The sequence below is a fragment of the Anomaloglossus baeobatrachus genome, chromosome 5 (assembly GCF_048569485.1).
Source record: "Anomaloglossus baeobatrachus isolate aAnoBae1 chromosome 5, aAnoBae1.hap1, whole genome shotgun sequence".
Taxonomy (NCBI): Eukaryota; Metazoa; Chordata; class Amphibia; order Anura; family Aromobatidae; genus Anomaloglossus; species Anomaloglossus baeobatrachus.
Window position 1 is genome coordinate 334,192,636 of NC_134357.1, and position 22,779 is coordinate 334,215,414.

The following is a 22,779-nucleotide window of genomic DNA, read 5'->3' on the forward strand; positions in this document are numbered from 1 at the left end:
GCTCCTGCGGCTTCTTACACAGCGATGTGTGCTGCCGCAGGAACGAGGAACAACATCGTACCTGTCGCTGCCACGACATTATGGAAATGACAGACACTACACAGATGATACGATTTTGACGCTTTTGCGCTCGTTAATCGTATCAAAAACGATTTACGCACTACGATGTCGACAGCGACGCCGGATATGAGTCACTTTCGATTTGACCCCGATGTCGTAGTGTGCAAAGTACCCCTAAATCTAGCACCTGGTGCTAATTTCCTTAATTATCTGACAAACCCTATTTAACTGGCAGGCTAACTTTCCAGTTTGCACTGACTTTGCAAAAAAAAAAAATAAAAAAAAAAATGGTGTGCTGTTCTGGCAGCAGGTTTTCCAGATGAAGGCCAAAGGAGTGACCCTATCAGACATAGCAAGAAAAATTGGTCATTCAAAGTCTGTGGTTTCAAGAATATTGCATCTTTACAACATCACAAACTCTTTCAAGTCCTTCAAGAAGGCTGGTCGCCATCGAAAGACAAATGCAAGAGAGGACAGGATAATGTAGAACATCTCAATGGGTAATAACTTCAACATTACATCTGGAATTGCTCTCCAGTTCAGCACTAAACAGGGTGAGGACCTGTCTCGTCATACAGTGTTACAGCGTTTTAGAGCATTTGGAGTGAAAGACCACTCTGCAGTGACCAAACCTCTTATTAGCAGAAAGAATCAAAAGGCTAGACTCACCTTTGCTGAGGAGCGTGTTGTGTAGACAGAGGAGAAGTGGTCCACAATTCATTTTAGTGATGAAAGAAAGTTTAATTTATTAGGTCTGATATGAAATAATATATTCGTTGACAAACTGGGGAAAGCCTGAACCCAAAGTATATTAAAGGGAACCTGTCAGGTGCAATATGCACCCAGAACCACAAGTTCTGGGTAAATATTGCTATTCCCTACCTAACTGTCCCTGTATACACTAGCATAGATAAAGAGGTCTTTAGAAAAAGATTTTATAAAGATCTTTTATCGTATGCTATGAATGAGGGCAGTTGCCTCAAGGGCGTTGCTTCACCGGCCAGTCGCCCCCATTAGCATGCCCACAGGGACATACTAACATGCTAATGAATTCACAACATCAGAAGAGATTCAATCACCTGTCCCCAGCTTGATGATGGATTTCAGCTCAGTGCACATGACCCCGGAGTTTCGAACATGAGCATTACCTCTCCTCCGACACTGAGCATTAATTAGCATGTTAGCACGCCCACAGGGACGTACTAACATGCTAATGGGGGTGACTGGCCAGGGAAGCAACGCCCCTTGGGGCTACTGCCCTCGGTCATTAGCATATGATTTAAGATCTTTAGAAAGCCTTTTTCTAAAGATCTCTTTATCTATGCTAGTGTATAGAGGGACAGTTAGGCAGGGATTAGCAATATGCACCCAGAACTGCTCGTGGTTCTGGGTGAATATTGCACCTGACAAGTTCCCTTTAAGAAGTCAGTGAAAGGTGGTGGAGGAAGTGTCATGGTTTGGGGAATGTTTTCTGTAGAAGGAGTTGAACCCATCATACAGCTACATAGCAGAGTGAAAAAAAGTGTGTATCAGAACCTTCGACAACACATGGTTTCTTACTTGCATTTATCACGCAATCAGCCAGCAATTGTCATGCAAGACAATGCCCCCTGTCACACAGCAAAACAGTTCATTGAAACAATGAAATGGCCAGCTGAGACTCCTGATCTAAACCCAATAGAAAACCCCTGGAAAATCCTTGGTGACAAAGTTATGGCTAAGAAACCCACAAGTGTCAAAGAACTGAGTAAGAGACTGGAACAAAATCACACCAGAGCAGTGAGAGAAACTAATGATGTCCTGTGGTCACAGATGTGCTGAAGTCATTCAAAGTACACTTCCTACTGATTGTAAGTATTCTGAAGGTAACAACAGTTGCCAATCTTTCTCTGTGCTACAGTCATTGCTGTTCTCCAATTATGATCAACATGTTTTGGGCAAAAGAAAGGTTTTACGTTGATAAACTTTGGATTTTTTGTAAAACACTGTTTTAGTGGCATGGTGTACCCCTTACGGAAAAACCCCCTTCAAATGTTCATCAATATAGATTACATTATTTCTGAGAAAAAAAGCAAGTGATCATACATTGTTCTCTAATTTTGATCTCCAGTGTAGATGTATATTAACCCACACCTCCAACACACTTGAAAGTGCCTTTCTAATTTTTCACCCTATTTAGGGAAGTTTGAAAGAGCTTGTAAACATCAATTTTATGCCTAGAGTAAAGCATGAAATGACCTTAAAGATGGCCGTACAACTTAGATGAATGTCGGCCCGGATTTGGGTGGGAGGAGCTGGCCATCTAATGTCAAAGGAGATGTCCATACTCTCCACTTGTTACAGATACCAGGACAAAGAAGAAATGGGTATTTATTATTTCAAAATACTGCTCTTTAAACCAGAGGGTAAAGTAAGCTCCAATCAGAGGATTTGACAGTGGCTAACTTCATTCTTCCTATGGAGAACACATGAATGCTTGGATGAACCCTGCATGCATGTATATTAATGGGTCAAGAGAAAGAACCGAAGGTTGAACAAGCCTACAGGCAACAGCTAAGGATGGGTTTACACTGTATTTCCTCAATGTAGAAGTTGGGAAAGCTCCCAATGTACATGCTGAAAAACTTCAAAAGGCGTCCATTAGAAAATCTGGGAAAGAGGAGAAAAATTAAACAAAAAAGTATTAGCATGATAGACTATATGACTTCCGCAGGCTGCTCAGGAAATCGGCTCTTGTTCTGGAAACCATGACTGTAGCACTGCTGATACCTGTGATTAGCTACAGGGGTCAAGTAAGAAGATCGCATCAGAAAAACAGCCCTTGACACACTTTTCTAGTCATCTGACCGCTGCAGTCAAATCACAAACGTGAGCAGTTTGGTTGAAATCTGGACATGACAGACCTCCTACAAGAACAGAAAGAGAATAGGTCTCCATTATTTGGAAAATATCCATGTCATCTGGCCTCTTTAAATGAATTCTGGGTAGTAGACCGTATACCTTCATTTTCACAGATCGCTCAACAAATATTTCAATAAAAACTCATGAAGAAGCACACAATTTACGGTATACGTTAACGTTATACGTTATTCATCTACAGGTGATGGACATCACGCTTGGGTACAGAGACTCAACAAAGTTCTTCCTTTAGATCCATACTGCATGATGGGAACATGGCACATTTTTTTCCTCCTTTGGCTAGTAGAATTCTGCTATGTGCCTCCATAATTTTCGAGGATACCTGCCCTCTCGCTGGTCCTTTATCATATTGGTTTCCCTGCTGGATGCAGAAGTTCAAAGAAAATTCTCTCAAATGATTGCTGCTGTAAGTTGTGACGGGAGGATCTTGGAAAGCAAATATCTTTATATAGATTGTAATTTACTATATTTTTTGTGGGATAGTAGCCCTTCCTAAAACTTTTAAATCCTTCATATAAGTAACATAAGAAATATATATATCACATGGAAAAAAAAAAATTGAGGGCATGAGGTGACAAGAGACTTCTTTGCAAAATAATCTTTTTATAGCCTGTGTTTTTAATCCCTTTATTAAAAAAAGTGATTATTACATCTCCTAATTTAAACAATGCTTAAATAAGTTACCGTAGTTTTAAATTAATTTGATAATTACGAAGTCTCTGGGAGCAGTTTCTATTGAACAAGACGTATGATGACAAAAATTGAATTGTGTAGCAGGTTACAACAGCTTGTAGGGGGCACGTCTAGATGTGTTACCCAAATACAGAGGTTGTCTCAAGAAAAAAAAAAAGCCTGCAACACCTGCACGCATACAAACAGACCCCTTTCTTTCCTTTCAAGCAACCCCTTTAAATGGGCTTTCTTAATTTGCAACAGTCGAAATCACATGTAACACTGCACATCAATGTATACCAAAACTCAAGGATGGACAAGGCCTACTGAGACTTAAAGGGGTTTGAGGATTAGAGAAACATAACTGATCTATCCCAAAAGTAGCATCAACCCTGTCAATTGGTTTTATCTGGTATTGTCAATAAGACCAAGCTGCCATACCACATACAGTGGGTACGGAAAGTATTCAGACCCCGTTAAATTTTTCACTTAGTTTCATTGCAGCAATTTGGTAAATTCAAAAAAGTTCATTTTTTCCTAATTACTGTACAATCTGCACCCCAGCTTCACAGAACACCCCCACCCCCCCAGAAATGTAGACATTTTTGAACATTTATTAAATAAGAGACTGAAATATCACATGGTCATAAGTATTCAGACCCTTTGCTCAGACACTCATATTTAAGTCTCATGCTGTCCATTTCCTTGTGATTCTCCTTGGATGGTTCTACTTCTTCATTGGCGTCCAGCTGTGTTTTATTAAACTGATGGGACTTATTTTGGAAAGGCACACACCTGTCGATATAAGACTTCACAGCTCACACTGCATGTCAGCCCAAATGAGAATCATGAGGTCAAAGGAACCGTCCAAGGAGCTCAGACAGAATTGTGGTATAGAATTGGCCAAGGTTACAAAAAAAAAATAAAAAAAATTCTGCAGTACTCAAGGTTCCCAAGAGCAAAGTGGCCTCCATAATCCTTAACTGAAAGAAGTTTGGGACCACCAGAACTCTTTGTAGACCTGGCCATCTCGCCAAACTGAGCAATCGTGGGAGAAAAGCCTTGGTGAGAGAGTTAAAGAACCCCCAAGATCACAGTGGCTGAGCTCCAGAGATGCAGTTGGGAGATGGGAGAAGTTTCATAAAGTCAACTATCACTGTAGCCCTCCACCAGTCGGGCCTTTATGGCAGAGTGGGCCGATGGAAGCCTCTCCTCAGTGCAAGATATATGAAAGCACATGAAGGACTCCCAGACTATGAGAAATAAGATTCTCTGGCTGATGAGATGAAGATAAAACGTTTTGGTGATAATTCTAAGCAGTATGTGTGGAGAAAACCAGGCACTGCTCATCTGCTGCCCAATACAATCCCAACAGTGAAACATGGTGGTGGCAGCATCATGCTATGGGGGCATTTTTCAGAAGCAGTGACAGGATGACTGGTTGTAATTGAAGGAAAGATGAATATGGCCAAGTAGAGATATCCTGGAAGAAAACCTCTTCTAGAGTGCTCTGGACCTCAGACTTGGCCAAAGGTTCACCTTCCAACAAGACAATGACCCCAAGCACACAGCTAAAATAACAAAGGAGTAGCTTCAGAACAACTTTGTGATCATTCTTGACTGGCCCAGCCAGAGCCATGACCTAAACCCAATTGAGCATCTCTGGAGAGACCTGAAACAGGCTGTCCACCAACGTTAACCATCCAACCTAACGGAACTGGAGAGGATCTGCAAGGAAGTATGGCAGAGGGTCCCCAAATCCAGGGTGAAAAATTTGTTGCATCATTCCCGGGAAGACTCATGGCTGAACTAGCCCAAAACTGTGCTTCTACTCAATACTGAGCAAAGCGTCTGAATACTTGAATGACCATGTGATATTTCAGTTTTTCTTGTTTAATAAATTTGCAAAAGTTTCTACATTTTTTTTTCTGGCAAGATGGGGTGCAGCATATACAGTAATAAGGAAAAAAAATGAACTTTTTTGAAATTGCTGCAATGAAACAAAGCGTGAACAATTTAAAGGGGTCTGAATACTTTCTGTACCCACTGTATATTTGGCAGACAGGTATGGTGCTGTTTTTTTCTTGACCAGCCCATTTAATTTTAACTAACAATGATTTTAAGGGGGTTATCCACCATTGCTCACTTTTTCACTAAAAGGCATCGGCATCACATCTCCTGATGTGGAACAGAGAAGTGTTAGAAAATCCTTTTAGTCATCAAAATACATGGAGTCTTTTCCAGACAATATGTTCTAGATTTCTTTGGTCGCCAAACTACTGCATCATCATGAATATATTCTAGTACTAATTAGTGATGAGTGAGCATTACCATGCTCGGGTACTTGTAACAAGCAGTCAGATGTTTGAATGGGTGCGACTTGTCTTCAATTATACTCGGATACTCAACGGGGAACTTCCGGAAAATTTTCTAGAAAAATGCTGCGTTTCCCCATAGACGTCTACTATACTGGATATTCAAGTAGAGCCTATTCGAAATCAATGGGGAGCTTGAGTATTTTTCAGGGAAATCTTCCAGAAAAATGCTCACGTTCCCCTCTGTCTTCCGTGATACTTGGGTAGTCAAGTCGCGCCCATTCAAAGTCAATGGGGAACTCAAGCATATTTCCATAACATTTCCCTGAAAAATACTCAAGCTTCCCCATTGACTGTGAATGCTAAGAATGGGCTTGACTTGAGTACCAGAGTAGATTGGAAGTCAATGGTGAACGCAAGCATTTTTCTCGGAACTCTTCAGAAGAGTTCCCCATTGCCTTCCATTATACTCAGGTACTCGAGTTGCGCCCATCCAAGCATCCAACTGCTCATTACAAGCATGGAGGACCCGAGCATGGTAGTGCTTTCTCATCACTAGTACTAATCCATATATTACAGGACATCTCATATGAAGTCACATTAAACAGTTTGTTTAAGGGCGTTTTCTTGTCCCACACTTGTTCATGGCCTATTATAGCGGCTCAACCAGAGTAGAACATAAAAGAGAGGCTCCATGACAATAATCAAAATGAACCCCCATATCATAGTACCAGGGTTTTTCCATTCCTAACAGAAGATGGTGTTGATGGCCTCCTTCATACCCACAGTATGACTAATTTCTCACTCTTTTGCTTCCTAACAATGTAATTGGATTGAAGATAGAGTTCTGCATGTGTAACCACCATATTGCCATCCAATAACAAAAAGAATGAGGATGACCGGGTACTATTTAGGCTGCCTTTATGAGTGGGTGAGCTACAATCCAGACACCACCCATGTACAAGTGTGGCACTGTTACCAAGCTTTTTTTTTTTTTCCCTTTTTTGGAAAACTCCTTAAAATTTACATAACTAAATTGAGTTGCACATTTCCTAGTGTAACGGTACAATAGCTGTGTAAAACCCATTATTACTTCTAAAAGCTCTAATAAGCTGCACAGATATTATCTATGTTCAGGGGTTGCTTTATCTTTCATTAACAAAAAAATAAAGAGTTCTATGTGTGAACTGTAACCTCAGGTATTACATTGTGATAATGCTGTATATTAAAAAAAATAAATCACATGCATGATATTTACGAACTGGACACAATACTTGCTCTCCATTGTGGCCTACAGTATCTGAAGATCTATAATATATATTGAAAATATAAATAGCCCTTTATGTGATTACATCTCGTTGGATGCATCGTCCACAGAACATCACAGTCTCGCTGCCATTGATAGAAGAAAAATGAGCAACCCAGATTTTTTGGCATGTATAGTCCGCAAGTAGTCAGTAACCCACCCACTTGTGTGACATCATTCCAGCTGATAACGTAACGGGATGCATAATAGAATTAAGTGTAAAATACATTTACAAATAGACGACAGGGCCTCATACAACGGACCTGCTTTGCTACAAATTCCTTATTCCAGGCACAGCATGAATACAGTCAATTCCACATATCAGGCTCTATTGCTCTTTATTGGGTGCATCCCTAGGAATAGATATTTTTTTTTTTTTCCAAAATTCCAAAACATCTGATTTTTTTTTTTTAATTAAACTTTTTTTTTTGTCCTATAAATCCTGTTTTCACATCTGCAAAATGTGAAGTTCACTTCTGTCCGTGTCAAGTGGGGGAAGAAACCTGCAACCTTAAGTGATGTCATCAAAGAAGTGGGAGGGGAGAAGAAATTAATGATGTCACCAGTGTAGGATACGTACTCGGCCTCATTAGACAGTTTGATCTGCTCATTAAATATTTGGATCCTCAGCATCACCATTACGTCTACATGTGGATGTGGGTTATCAGAGCATAGGATACTTGGTATCACTACACGATGATGTCTTTTCATCGGTGTGTAGAAAATCCATATCATACAACGATGTTGCATATTACGGGTGGACAGGTACTTAGCATCATTATACAGCGCAGCATGTTCAAAAGGTAATGTATAGAGATTCTCAGCCTCAAAGAAAGTGCCATGAGTAAACGGTCCATGTATTGAGATACTATGCATCAGCACAGTTTAGTGGGTTCACTATTAGTAAAGGGTATGTGATCTCATATCATACAGTGTGCTTTGTTTCTCATCACATTGCTAGCTCGCAGACTGGAATTTTCAACAGCAATTATATTGTCTCCATTAAACTGGGTCTAAACCAAAATGACAAAGTTATCACAAAAATAAAATCCTCTGCTAGTGAAGTCAGCAATGCATGGCAGTGCAGAGCGTGACATTGTGCAGAGCTACTCATTACTGCAGGGCACTGCATCGCCCAATGTTGCACAACAAAGTGTACGTCTACTAAATAGAACAATGCATCGCAAGCCATCCGTCTACTCCAAAAGATGAAATTTGGGGCTGTCGGAGCAAGTGTTTAATCGAAACCGTACAACCGCATGCTCCTTCGTAAAGAGGAGAGGGATGTTGGGGGTAGGGTTTGTTCCTTATTGCAATAGGTGCTACTTATAACAGACAAGGGGGTGATACAAAGGTGGCGGACCGTCCAAAACCAGGGTTCAGTCTTTGTGCAATTGTGAGATTTTGGGGTGCCTTATTGCCTCGGCCCAGACAGGGAGAGGGGTAGTGGGGCTGCATAACAGGAATACCCCTTCCAAAAACCTTCCAATTTGGGTCTCTTCCCCACACAGACATGAAAAAAAAAAATCTCCTTATTTTAAGAATAATTAGTTTGAAAAGTCCTGGCACACCATCTGTGGAACCCTCCTGACAGCACCGTGTGCCTGTCAGATTTAGCCGCCTAGAATTCGCGTGCTCTTGTGCCTTTCTCCCTGTGTCTCCCACTTGAGTCTGTCAGTAAGTCTATAGTTGCCAAGACCTTCCATTCACCCCATTATTGGCACACCAAAGTCTCTCTCCCTCAGAGCCGCGTCTGTGCCTCTGGCACATAGATCTCGATGCTGTCCGCACTCTCTGTAGCAGAATTCTGGCGCACCGACGCTGCTCGTTTGGCTGCCATCAGCCTTTTTCGGGCTTCTTGTCGCTGCTTGTCACTGTTGGAGGGGCCTGGTGCCTTGTCGCGACTTAGGGGAGGCTTGGGTCGGGCTGGTTTCTTTGGCACAGGGGGCGGGGGTCTTTTTATCTCCTATGAAATGCATAAATAAAAGATGATTAGACTGTTATTCTATTTTTCCATTTTTAATTTTACAGCATTATATAACAATATATATTGTTCTGGAAATACATCACATATGGAGAAGAAAAAAAGGCGGAGGAGAAGAAAAAAAAAAAGGCGGAGGAGAAGAAAAAAAAAAAGGCGGAGGAGAAGAAAAAAAAAAAGGCGGAGGAGAAGAAAAAAAAAAAGGCGGAGGAGAAGAAAAAAAAAAAGGCGGAGGAGAAGAAAAAAAAAAAGGCGGAGGAGAAGAAAAAAAAAAAGGCGGAGGAGAAGAAAAAAAAAAAGGCGGAGGAGAAGAAAAAAAAAAAGGCGGAGGAGAAGAAAAAAAAAAAGGCGGAGGAGAAGAAAAAAAAAAAGGCGGAGGAGAAGAAAAAAAAAAAGGCGGAGGAGAAGAAAAAAAAAAAGGCGGAGGAGAAGAAAAAAAAAAAGGCGGAGGAGAAGAAAAAAAAAAAGGCGGAGGAGAAGAAAAAAAAAAAGGAGGAGGAGAAGAAAAAAAAAAAGGAGGAGGAGAAGAAAAAAAAAAAGGAGGAGGAGAAGAAAAAAAAAAAGGAGGAGGAGAAGAAAAAAAAAAGAAGAAGGAGGAGGAGGAGAAGAAAAAAAGGAGGAGAAAAAAAAGGAGAAGAAAAAAAAAAAAGTCTTTCAATGGTAAGATAGGCTGAAGGCAACACTGGGAAGAAAGCAGGCAACAGCTGCTTGGAGGAGAGTACCACATTTGTGGGAATCTGGAAAAATGTCAGGGCTAAGTCATGCATGAAGGATACTGTGTTAATGAAAAGACATATGGAGAGCAGCAATTGTGTCCAAATACTTATTGATGGCACCGTTTTACCCAGGCAGTCAGTGTTTATATGGCATAGCACAGAAAAAGGTTTGTATTTTTGCACAAAAAGCTTCCCCATGAACCAAACTGAATTCTGGAATATTCATTTGGTTTTGCCCTTTGGTTATTTGGGTCTTCAAATTCTGTGTGGTTGTTGCTCAGTTAAACAAAGTTGTCAAGTGAAGAGAACTCTTCAATGGTAATCCCCTGACAGATCAAGGGAGTGATGGGCAGATCAAACGCAAGCCATAGGGGAAAATGTAATATTGTATACCACCCAAAGTAAACACGTGGAAAGGTTATTTCAGCAAACTACATTGCTTTTTACACAGCAGAGTAGAACATAAATCTACAATCTTAGAAGCTTGGCTCCACATGGATTAAATGAACTGCTTTACACGGGATTCTATAAAGTCTTATGAGTCTTGACCGTTCTCTTCACTTTGTTCTTTGCCTCCTAGTAACCCAGGCCTTTAAGACAACTTACGGTCTTGGGAGTGGTCGAGGGTTTGCCTATACCCGCAAGAGACTTTTCTAATTATGGAGGGATGGAAGAAGAAAGGAACAGGACTTTGGACCAAATGAAGCCAACATGACAAGAAGGATTACACATGGGGATTCAGATCCTGCAACACTGAACAGAGCGCATCCGTGCCCCAGTCGATCTGGTTTATATGGACAACATATTGGAACTTGTAGGCCACCAAAGCTCATATTTTGAGCCTTGAGGAAGGGATATTTGTCTGGACGCCTCAACCAATGTATTGTCAGCATATGTACTGCACACCTCGACCCTGGGTTAACCTTTTTGGATCCCTTCCTCCTCTGTATCTTAATTGTATCGTCTAACGTATAAGACTGTTGTATGCTATACCTTTTAGGGGGTCTTCCTCCTCGCTATAGTGTTGTGGGGAGATAAAAAGTTTTGTTTTATGCCGACCCTACACATCTAGTACTTTTGTACAAACTTACCTTGACCTTGAATCTTCAAAAAATAGGCCAGTGGAGTTTGTGGGGACCTATTGTGTCGGATATAACCTTCAGCACCATCTGGAGCTACAATGACCCTAACTGTGGGATTGTATTTTTACGACTTGTCCACTGGTGTACACATAGGCAAGGGATCAAGGGGGAGGGGTCAAGAAATGGGCTTGTAGAGCCCTATGTCGGTTTACATTCATCTAGAATAGCCCTGCGGGCTGCCCTGTATTTTCTGGAGCCAAGGATGCCTTTTGGTGTCCTTTCAATTTGAGTGATCCCCCATTTAGGGGTCTGTTACATTTGTGCTTATTTCACTTATAAACTGTGGCAGAATCAAAACATCCTTCTGTTTCTGTATGGGTGCTGTAGCACTATATAAAACAAGATATTTGGTATTGAATCTGTAACTTACCTCACGATCCCCAAAAGTTTCATTGATCCTCTTCCGCTCCACCCCCCCCCTTACCTTTCTCCATCCATCCTCCCCCTAGTCCCTCTTATATACAATCTTACAAAGGATTGAAGCCTATAATAACTTACTGAATGAAGGGGTTTGTGGGGCTGAATATGTATCTATGCCACTTTGGTACTACAGCGGTAATTACCAGTATTCTCTGCGCAAGCGCATTATCATGCTGTGAGATATGCATTAAGTCTTAATAAATTGCTACTGCGCATGCGTTGTCGGAGCTCAAAACATCTTGCTTATATACATCTAATTTGCTTAATAAAAGTCTATTATCATACTCCTAGACTATTGTGCACTAGTTAGTATATCTTACTCACTTGAGAAATATGTTTTAATAATCAACAGCGCTGCTTTACCGGCGCATGCGCTGTAGAGACTTAGGAGTTCAGCCGAATCATGTGATTCGGCCAAAATGGCGGCCGCCATGCAGAAACGCTACGTACTGCAAAGCTGCAAGCTGGTGAGTGATTATCTAATTTGGTTTACGATTTAAATAAGGCACACTTTACTTCATACTGTCTGCCTTTTTCTTCCCCTGAGGAAGCCTCCCGTATGGAGGAGATACGCGTGGGGTAACTCTGCCAAAGTAACCCACCCCTCCTGATACTATCCTAGAAAATAGAAGCACAAGCATAGCAGGGTACCAAAGTGAGTATGGGCCTGTTTACATCACCCTAAACGACAGAATAGGGTAAATTCACCACTGTTTGGTTAGCATGCACAATTACAGCACTTTGTGCCTGTGCTATTACTTTATATGTATGCTTTACCCTACGCTTGCTCCGTACTCCGTGTGCCTTGACCAGGACAACTGACCTTGATCCCTGATAGTGTCACTTTGTGTATACAGGGGCTGACTTAGGCTTGATTCACACATAGCGACGTCACTGTTACGTCACCATTTTCTGTGATGTAACAGCGACCTTGTAAGTCGCTGTTATGATCGCTGCTTAGCTGTCAAACACAGCGACGCAGCAGCGATCATAACGTCGCTACATGTGCAGAGAGCAGGGAGACGCGCACACTGCTTAGCGCTGGCTCCTTGCTCTCCTAGCTACAGTACACATTGGGTTAATTACTTGATGTGTACTGCAGCTACATCTGCAGAGAGCAGGAGCCGGCACTGGCAGCGAGAGCGGCGGAGGCTGGTAATGAAGGTAAATATCGGGTAACCAGGGAAGGGGCTTCACTTGGTTACCCGATGTTTACAGCTTACCGCAGCTGCCAGATGCCGGCTCCTGCTCCCTGCTCGCTTCATTTCGTCGCTCTCTCGCTGTCACACACAGCGATCTGTGTGTCACAGCGGGAGAGCGCCTTTGAAGAAAACGAACCAGGGCTGTGTGTAACGAGCAGTGATCTCACAGCAGGGACCAGATCGCTGCTCAGTGTCCCACACAGCGAGATCACTAATGAGGTCACTGTCGCGTCACCAAAACAGTGACGTAGCAGCAATTTCGGTAGCGATCTCGCTATGTGTGAAGCACCCCTTATACATACTATTTGCACTGGCCAAATACAGGTATTGGCTACCATCCTGCATATATAAAATTGTTGAATTTAGGTTGTGCCTACCTCTGTACCCTGCCTATATATTAAATATAGATAAGCTCTGTTCAGGGGGTCTATATTTGCTATCCATTGTCGCACTTTGTGTGTATACTACAACACGCTAGCCCTGAGTAAGGTTTATACTCCCTGGCCTTGTCTAATTTACTGACGCTTTAAGGCTAGGTTCACACACTGCGTTTTTTGATGCTGCGTTTTTGTGGCAAAAACCGCACAAAAACGCACATTTTGCCGCGATTTGGTGCGTTTTTGCTCACTGCGTCTTTATGCGTTTTTTTTATCAGTGAATAAAAAAAAAAAAAAAAAAAAAAAAAAGAAAAGAGGGTCTGATGTCATTTCCTTCCTTAATATGTTCTTCATTCTCCACTAGTGTATGCAGGAGAGCAGACAGCTGCAGAACTACAAGGCTCAGCATACTCCATCCAATAGTGTATGCAGGAGAGCAGACAGCAGCTGTCGAACTACAAGGCTCAGCATCCTCCTTCCAGGACTGTATGCAGGATTTCTTTGCCCCCCCAAACAAAACAAAAAAATGACGTGGGCTTCGCCATATTTTTGTATGCTAGCCGGGTACAGCAGGCAGGTACGGGCTGCCCCCAACCCCCAGCTGCCTATTTGTACCCGGCTGGGAACCAAAAATATAGAGACGCCCTTTTTTTTTTTTTTTTAATTTCATGAATTTTATGAAATAAAAAAAAAAAAAAAAACGTGAGCTTCGCCTAATTTTTGTGTCTAGCCGGGTACAACTAGGCTGCTGGGGGATAGAATCCACAGTGCAGGTTGCCCATGCTTTCTGGGCACCCCCGCTGCGAATTGCAGTCCGCAGCCACCCCAGAAAATGGCGTTTTCATAGAAGCGCCATCTTCTGGCGCTGTATCCAACTTTTCCAGCTGCCCTGATGCCGGGTGGCTCACTGTGTAATAATGGGGTTAGGGCTAGCTGTATATTATCAGCTGGCCCTAAGCCCGAAATTCATGGTGTCACGCCAATATTAGACATGGCCACCATGAATTTCTAGTAAAGATAAAAAAACCACAACACAGAAAAATATTTTAATTAAAAATAAAACACAACACAATTAGTGACTCCATCTTTATTGAAATAAAGAACCCCCCCTCAGCAGTAATCCTGGGTCAAGGGTCCCGCGCCGTCCAATCCGGATCCAATATCATCTGATCGGTTTGCTGGAGTGCAAAGCGATCAGATGATGTGTCAGGATCAAGTGCCTGAATCCCATCACACATCAACTGATTTGTATAAACGGCTTTTATACAATCAGCAGATGCATCGGTGCAAAAGAAAAAAAAACAAACAAAAAAAAAAACCTCACTTATGTGCTGATTACCGGCAGCTCCTAGAGAGAGTTTGATCCCGTCCGATCGCTGCAGGAGCTGCCGGTAATCAGGGATAAAGTCTGACGCATCCGCTGATCGGTTAAACCGGCCGGGCGCTGGCGTCAGCCCGAGACTTACGATCAGCTGACGCGTCAGGTGACTGCATCAGGTGATCCATCGCCAGGTCCTGCAGGCATACGTACCCGGGGAGACTGCACACACACCCGGAGAGCGGCGGTACCGGGAGGAGATGGGAGCAGGCATGGCACCGGGAGTCTGCAGACAGGTGAGTATGACTTTTTTTCTACTGTTCACTTTTGATTTCGCAGCCGCTTCCACCTCCTGCCCGAACATGGCGCCGCACGGCAGCATACATGCACAGGACGGGAGGTGGAAGCGGCGGTGACTGTACCGGGAGGATTCACGCTTCTATGTTTACTGACAGAAGGAATCCTCTTCCTGTACATGTCACTTTACTACCCACCTCCTGCGTTTATAGCTGCGTTTTTGGTCTTTGCTGCGTTTTGGTGCATTTCTATTTGCGTTTTTCAAAATCCCATTGCACTCAATGGATGAAAAGCGCAGTGAAAAACGCGGTAATAATTGACATGCTGCGTTTTTGTGGCACCACAAAAACGCAGCTGAAAAAAAACGCTGTGTGCAGACAGGAAAAATGAAAACTCAGACTTTGCTGGGGAAGCAAAGTCATGCAGTTTTCTGAGCAAAACCGCACCCGAAAACTGCGCAAAAACGCCGCGAAAAACGCACTGTGTGAACTTACCCCAAGAGTGCCCTATATAGCTGTGACTTTAATCCTGTGACCTAAGGGGCCTTACAGCCTTCTCTCTTGTCCGATTTACCATCGGATGTTGATTATATGTGCACATTTTACGGTACCTTAACCGCATTTTTGATAATATTACTGTGCATGTTGCATAGCAGGCCGCATTATTTCTTTATTTGGTACCTATAAGAGGGGCGTTGAATAATATTGATCTATTTGTGTATCTACTATCAATGTTTTTTGGCTTGGGAATGCATGTCTGTTTTTAGTGTTTTTAATTGTCACTTTATGTGCCTTCACTCCCAGTGTGGAGATCCGTGTATTGTCCTTTTGTAATAAAGATTTCACTTTTACATAACAATCTTCTTGTGATCCCTTTATAGGTATACTCCTTTTCTTCTCTTCTCATGGTTTATGCTACTGTATACCTGGAGATCCCATAAGGTGGTGCCCTTCCCTCTTAAACATACATTGCTTTTTACACAGCAGCTATTGGGTGTCTTACATTATAGACACAAATCATTTACAGCTCACTGCCATGTAGCTTTTCTGCATTCCCTTAAAAAGGGGTTTTCCAGTTTCGGAAAACCCCTTTCCGAAGGCACAGTTTGTTTATCTAAAATTAATAAACTAAACTTTACTCACCTTTACTGGGTCCAGCACTAAATCATTACCACTGCTCTCTGTGGCTATTACGGTCTGCAGCATTGACAGAGCCACTGTGGTCACCAATTGGCTGAAGTGCTGTTGACATGTCAGCACTGCCAACCATATTACGGTATCTTTTTTGAGGAGACCAGTCAACGATCTACTGGGTAATAGGGCCTCCTGACAGCAAATGTTAGGGAAAGAGAATAGGACAGTAGTACTTTAAATCAAGGGTGTCTAAGGGTGACCTCTCACCCTCATGGTTGTAAGGGATGGCTGTTGGCTGAATAAATATCTACTGTAATGTGTATGGCCAGCCTTGGACCATGAATTTTGGAAGCATGGCACCAGTCTGAATATGGATCCTGAGGTCTATACCAACCACAGGTCTTCTGACCCCAAATTCAACAGCTTAATATGCAAATAAAAGGCTGCCAAGTACAAGAAAGAAGTTGATAGACACGGCACTTCCAGGGTGGTGCTCAAGTAGGGTCCAAATCGGTCTCAAGTAGATGTAGAAACATGGCACTCAAGATCAATGTGAATAGGGTCTTTTATTGTGAAGAACTTGTAGGACCAGCACAAGCACAGACATTTCAGTCAAAAGATCTTTATCAGTGCCGCTGCAGATAGTCCTCAGAAAGTATTAGTAGCTTGGCAAACGGCTTAGCCAGCTACGCAGTTTGCCAAGTTGCTATACTCTGAGGACCCTCTGCACGTACACTGATGAAGGTCTATGACCAACACATCTGTACTTGTGCTGGTACTACAAGTTCTTCACAGTAAAAGACCCCTATTTCACATTGATCTTGAATGCCAAGTTTCTACACCAAGTTTAAGAAAGGACACTGGTGACCAGTTTGGCAATCTGGGTCCATACTAGGATCATGAATGATGGAAGTATGAAACTGGCTTTAGGTCCCTTTAACAATGATGCTAGTAAGAGCGGTTTGAGACGTCTAAAGTAAATAACTGGCTACAGCGGTCACATGGGCAGAAAAGCACAATCACAGCAGATTTTTGCGGGGTACTGAAAAAAAAAACCAGTGAATTTAGCAGAGGAGTCTAATTTGATGTAATTTTGCACTATTTATAATTATGATGTTGGGAAAACCTCTAAACTACACATCAGGTATACTTACATTTCTATCAGGAGTCTCACTCAATGCCCAAGCATTGGCCTTGAGCTGGAAGAGTTCATCAAATTTCATGCTAATATCTTCTATGGAAAGCTGCAACAGGTCCCAAAATCCTGCAAGGTCCTGTGCTGATGGACGTGGGTTTGAGTTAGGGTTCTAGAAACGAGGAAGAAAGTGTCATTTTTTTGTTCTTTATATTAATTCCTTTTCCTAAATTTCAGCTAGACAAAACATTAATAAAACATTTAACATGCTGAGACTTTTACATCCCCCTCAGCACAGGGAGATCAGCTGTGCAGGTCAAAAGCCACTCTTATAGATTTGTGCCACATATACATCAGTTTGCCAGGGGTTGTAAATGTCCCCAGAGTCTCCGGCCCCTTTAACACTTCTCCAGCTCTGATCCCGACACCAATATCTCCAGAGTGTATTTCTATGCAGCGGTCTCGCTCAGGTGAGGAGAGCCGCTGGGCAGTCCATGCATTCCGATGCAATCTTCAGGAAGCAATACAGCAGTCTGACTGAATCACTGACACCCGGCACAGAGGTGTGGGTGGAAATATGGGCAGGGGAAAAGGGTAAATATTCATTTCCATTAACACATGTCCCAATCATTGATGCCGGCGCAGAGGGTTGAGCGAGGGGAAGGGAGTGAATATTCATTTTCCATTAACGGGACAACCCAATCATAGATGCCAATACAAAATAGAAGACATCCTTTGAAAAATAAGCCCTAGTCCATCTTTTGGAGCCACAATTATTAGAAGACCCTGCCCAATTTCCGGAGCTGTGGTGCTCTTCCTCCTTCATGTCTTTCAACAATACAGGTTTAGACATTACTTTTACATATGGGATAGACCCTCACTCCCCCTTTAAAATTACTTTTACATATGGTTATTTTAAAGGGGGAGTGAGGGTCTATCCCATAAGTACTGTAAACCTACCTAGACACTGGAATACACAACATTTTGGTTGTCAAAATGGCCACAGCTTTATTTAAATCACAGGATTAAAAATTTAAGAAGATAAATCACAGTAGGAGTCAGGAGAAGTGCTAGTACATTGGAATTCACAAGTCCTGTCATATCCTGGGCTGTCGGACATACAGCACCAGGCCAGACAATCAAAGAGGGGTGCGCACACACTGGCTTGCTATTCAAGCATAGCCAGTAAACTTTCACAGCACCAATGACCCCATTATACTCACTCCTGTGCTTAACCACCGTGCCCGCCCCTGATTGCCATTACGACATTCTTCATCAGGCTGGCCACCAATGCTGAGCCGGTTCACCATGAGGTTTTACATCCTCTGTTAATATATTGGTCCACCGTAACTTGTCTGCAACTTACACCTGACTTCTACCCAGCAAAGCTGTGACGAGTTATAAATTCCAAGCCCATGATGACACTTTAACAATTTTTTTTTTCTTATAAATTTAAAAAATCTATTTCAATTTTGTAGACTTATAAGTAGATGCACCTGCAAAAGCATTAAGAAAGGGACTAAACTTGGCAAAGCTCTGACTCACAAGGAGTCATCCTACAGTGCTGAGGAAAGTAAAAGAACTCCTGTGGAGGAAACCTCTAAAGAACCATGGCTGAAGGATTGGCCTTCTTTTAGGCTTAGAAGCGTAATGCCAACATTAACTCTTTATAGCCATGACAGAATTGGACAATGTATGAGATATACAAAAAGGTTGATTGACATCATGGTTGGAAGAATAGAAGGAACAAGGTGAAGAGGAAGACCAGTAGCCCAATGGCTTGATACAATCAAGAAATCAGTGGAGAAAACACCGGTGGACATATCTAGGCTTGCATAAGATTGATCTTCCTACAGAGCGTTCGTCCATCAAGTAACCATGGCTAGAGATCAAGCTGAAGGCTGTTAAATAATAATTCAGCAAATAAAATAAGGCATTCTTCACTATACAAATGGTTAAATAAAGAGTTGTAGGATAGTGATTATATAAGGTTTCCTCCAGATACATCCTCTTTATAAGCATCACCCTCCTAGTAAGACACCAGGTACAGACATACCGAGACCCTGAATCTTCCTTTCTTAATGTCTACACAGCTATACAAGTAAAAGCTACAGGAGTTATAGTTCCTGCCCTCCCAAACTCATGTTCCCCTTCCTTAGCTCCAGGGGTGTCCATTATTTCCAAGACATACACATGGGTTAATCAGTACATGAGTCATGTCTTCAATGACAGAAGTACAGTATCCTGTAAAACTGGTCTACTGAGTTATCGGATAATATAAGGTACCAGAAACCTAAGCAATAAGTTGCATTGTATATAACAGTAATTAGAAGCTCCTGTTTGCAGCTGTTAGATATAATATTACGGAATTGCATTGTAAGCGATCATTACTAGAACTGCTCATTTTACAAGGGGGAGCAAATATGACAAGCAGCCTACAGGAGAGAAATCCTGCAAACAAAGAACACAGATTAATGTCCTGCTGATCCAGTTAATTGGTGGCTGGCTAAAAAGAAAAAAAAAAAAACAAAAAAAGAAAAAACCAAAAACCCACTAGCTAAGAGGTTGGGCTTTTCAATCTTTTGTCCTTCAGCAAACAGAACAGAGGGGGGGATGCTTCTGCTAAAGTAAAGGTGGTGTCACACATAGCGACGACAACGACGTCGCTGCTAAGTCACCATTTTCTGTGACGTAGCAGCGACGTCTCGTCGCTGTGTGTGACATCCAGCAACGAGCTGGCCCCTGCTGTGAGGTCGCCGGTCGTTGCTGAATGTCCTGCTTAATTTTTAGCTCATCGCTTTCCCGCTGTGAAGCACACATCGCTGTGTGTGACAGCGAGAGAGCGACAAACTGAAGCGAGCAGGGAGCTGGCGTCTGGCAGCCTGCGGTAAGCTGTAACCACGGTAAACATCGGGTAACCAAGAAGCCCTTTCCTTGGTTACCCGATATTTACCTTAGTTACTAGCGTCCGCCACTCTCACGCTGCCAGTGCCGGCTCCCTGCATACGTAGCTGGAGTACACATCGGGTAATTAACCCGATGTGTACACTGGCTAGGAGTGCAGGGAACAGGGCTGCCAGTGCCGGCTCATGAGAGCGGCGGACGCTAGTAACTAAGGTAAATATCGGGTAACCAAGAGAAGTGCTTTCCTTGGTTACCCGATATTTACCTTAGTTACGCTTCGCTGCTGGCTGGGGGCTGGTTGCTGGTTAGATCTACCTGTTTGACAGGTCACCAGCGACCATGTAACGACGCAGCAGCGATCCTGATAAGGTCAGATCGCTGCTGCGTCGCTATGTGTGACACCACCTTTAGTTGTCTTACAGCTAGACACAGGACAGTGAAACAAAAGGAGGACTATGGCTGAGCTCCTGAGAGTTAAATTGATGGGATTCTGTCAGCCCAAACTGATCGTATAAAACTAAGCACATGGCCTTGTAGAGTATATTGCCCCTATGAAGAAGAAAAAAATAAAATAAAATATGCATTAAGTGTTCTAATCACTACCTCCATTTTGTGGAAACGTAAATTTGGTGATCTAAGCCAATTAGGGTGCTAGGAACATCACTGGCATACCCAAGAGGCTCAGTGCACTACTCCGCCCACCGGTTTTGCATGCCCCATCACTGGTGATTTACATCATTGGCGTGCCTGCGCTTTCTGTACACACAGCGCTTACTCCAGGCATGTCAGCTCTATCACTAATAAGTCAGGATGGGCATGCTAAACTAGTAGACGGAATGGTGGACTGACCCTCGTGGCCATGCTAGGTTGCTCTGAGCACCCCAAGCAAATAGGATTAAAGTGTCAGTTTCTGAAGTATTGAGGCAGCAATTAGAATAATAACAGGACAAAATTCATAGTGGCTCTATATGCCCTCGGGGCTCTATGATTAAGTTATACAGTTCCTTTGGGCTGACAAACTCCATATAAAAAGGAGGAATTGCAAAAAATGTGTATTTTTGTACCTTTTTAATAAGTTTTTTTATTTTTTTAATTTCCATCTTCTGTCTACAATGTAGCTTTTAACAACATTATTTCATGAAAGGGTCACTCAAAGAAAGCCAAATGCAACATATTAAGACTAGGGATGATCGAATACCTCATATTTGGCTTCGCGAATATCCGACGAATAGGTCGCCGCTATGTGAATATTCGATGCGCAATGTAAGTCTATGGCATGCCCAAATAGTTCCGAACAGTTATTCGGGTTTCCCATAGACTTGCATAGCGAATCGAATATTTGCGAATAGTGGCGACCTAGTCGGCAAATATTCGCAAAGCCGAATATTTGAGGTATTCGATCATCTCTAAGTTGTATGTAGAATACAATTTGTCAGCATCATCGTAACACCGTACAGAGCAAGAGGCCATCTTATACCAAGCATTAACAAGTATTGTATAAAAGGTCTTCAGGATTGTACACCACATAAAAACAAGATCTCAGGATTCATTCCGGAAATCCGGCTGTGTGACAAGTGATTTGATAGATTGCCACACGTGTGTTATAGCTCATTACACCACAACAATAGATGTACACTAGAAGACGTGGATTTTTCCAAGGCTGGTCTCAATACTGCCGAGGGCCTAAAAGTGCTAGTCTGAGGAAAAGAAACATTCATAGCAGTCTTGAGACCAGCCTTGGAAAAATACTATTTAGATCTGTTTCACACATGGCGATATGACAATTACTTTTTTTATCCCCTTTCATTCTGAATGTTTTTAGCACCATTTTCTAAGATGTATAACTTTGTCGGTGAAGCAATGTATTCACTTGTCCTTTGTCTAACAAGTTCGTCTACTTAATACCATTTTGGGATACATATGATGTTCTGATTTTTTGATAGAGACTCTGCCACTGGCAAATGTCCATTTTTTACCCCCTCAAAAAAAAAAAAAAAAAAAAAAAAGCTAGAGTGGTGGTTTTCAGTGCTGGAGTGGCGCTTTAAGGCTGGGATCACACTGGCATGTAGCATTAGATGTTGGAGAATTGAAGGTTATATGTTAATGACACTTGGCGCAAACTTTGCTGAGCATGAACAGACTGTCATTTACTGTGCTCAGATTTTCTCATATGAGAAAATGGGATCACAAGTACGAAAATAAAAAGGGAGATTACAATCTCCATCTTCCCCATTGCCACCCTGCGTATATCGGACTGCACTTGGATGACATCTGAGTGCAGTCCAATCTTTCACTTGCAGCCATAGACTTGAATGGGTGCATGTGATGCTAGATACGCAGTATGCAGCAATTTTATTTCTCTTGCCGAATTGGCAGGATAAAAAAAAATAAAAAAAAAAACGAAAAACTGATCGGCACTGCTCAATAGTATGCTATTGGAGCTAGTGCTATTCGATAAAATATTGGATAGCACTCGTCTGGTTTATACGCAAATGTGAGCACACCCTGAATTTAAGTCCACTGCCCCATCAAATACTCACCTTGTTTTGTAGATTTTGTGTAATGAGTGAAGTTTTCTTGTAATCATAGCTTTGTGCATGGAAGGGGTGGTGGGGGGGGGGGGGCTGGGCTGTGGATAGGGTCTACAGCTCTGACTCTGCCCCTCCGCTGACTCTCGTGTCTATTGACTTCCTAGTTTAAAATTTCGCACTGCGCTGTCCTTATCCACAGACAGCGCTGGAGCACATTTTTTTTTTGTCAGGAAATCAGAGACAATTGCACTCTGAAATGCTAAAAGCATGAAAACCATGAATATGAAAGACTATAGACATGCACTACTGCTAAAGAAAATTCAAGAAAAAATTGTGATATTTAGCATACAA

The 22,779-nt window shown here is 42.3% G+C and overlaps 1 protein-coding gene across 3 annotated transcripts in view; it reads right to left on the reverse strand.

Moving 5' to 3' along the window:
- Positions 1-3,592: 3,592 nt before the first annotated feature.
- Positions 3,593-22,779, reverse strand: part of DLGAP4 (DLG associated protein 4) — a 281,943-nt gene continuing 262,756 nt past the window's right edge. For all 3 annotated transcript variants that reach the window (XM_075349823.1, XM_075349824.1, XM_075349825.1), the window contains 2 exons: positions 17,013-17,165; positions 3,593-9,238 (listed from right to left, as the gene is read on the reverse strand). In XM_075349823.1, coding sequence (XP_075205938.1) covers positions 9,014-9,238; positions 17,013-17,165 — 378 coding nt within the window. In that variant the 3' untranslated portion in view covers positions 3,593-9,013. The remainder of the gene's footprint in view (positions 9,239-17,012; positions 17,166-22,779) is intronic.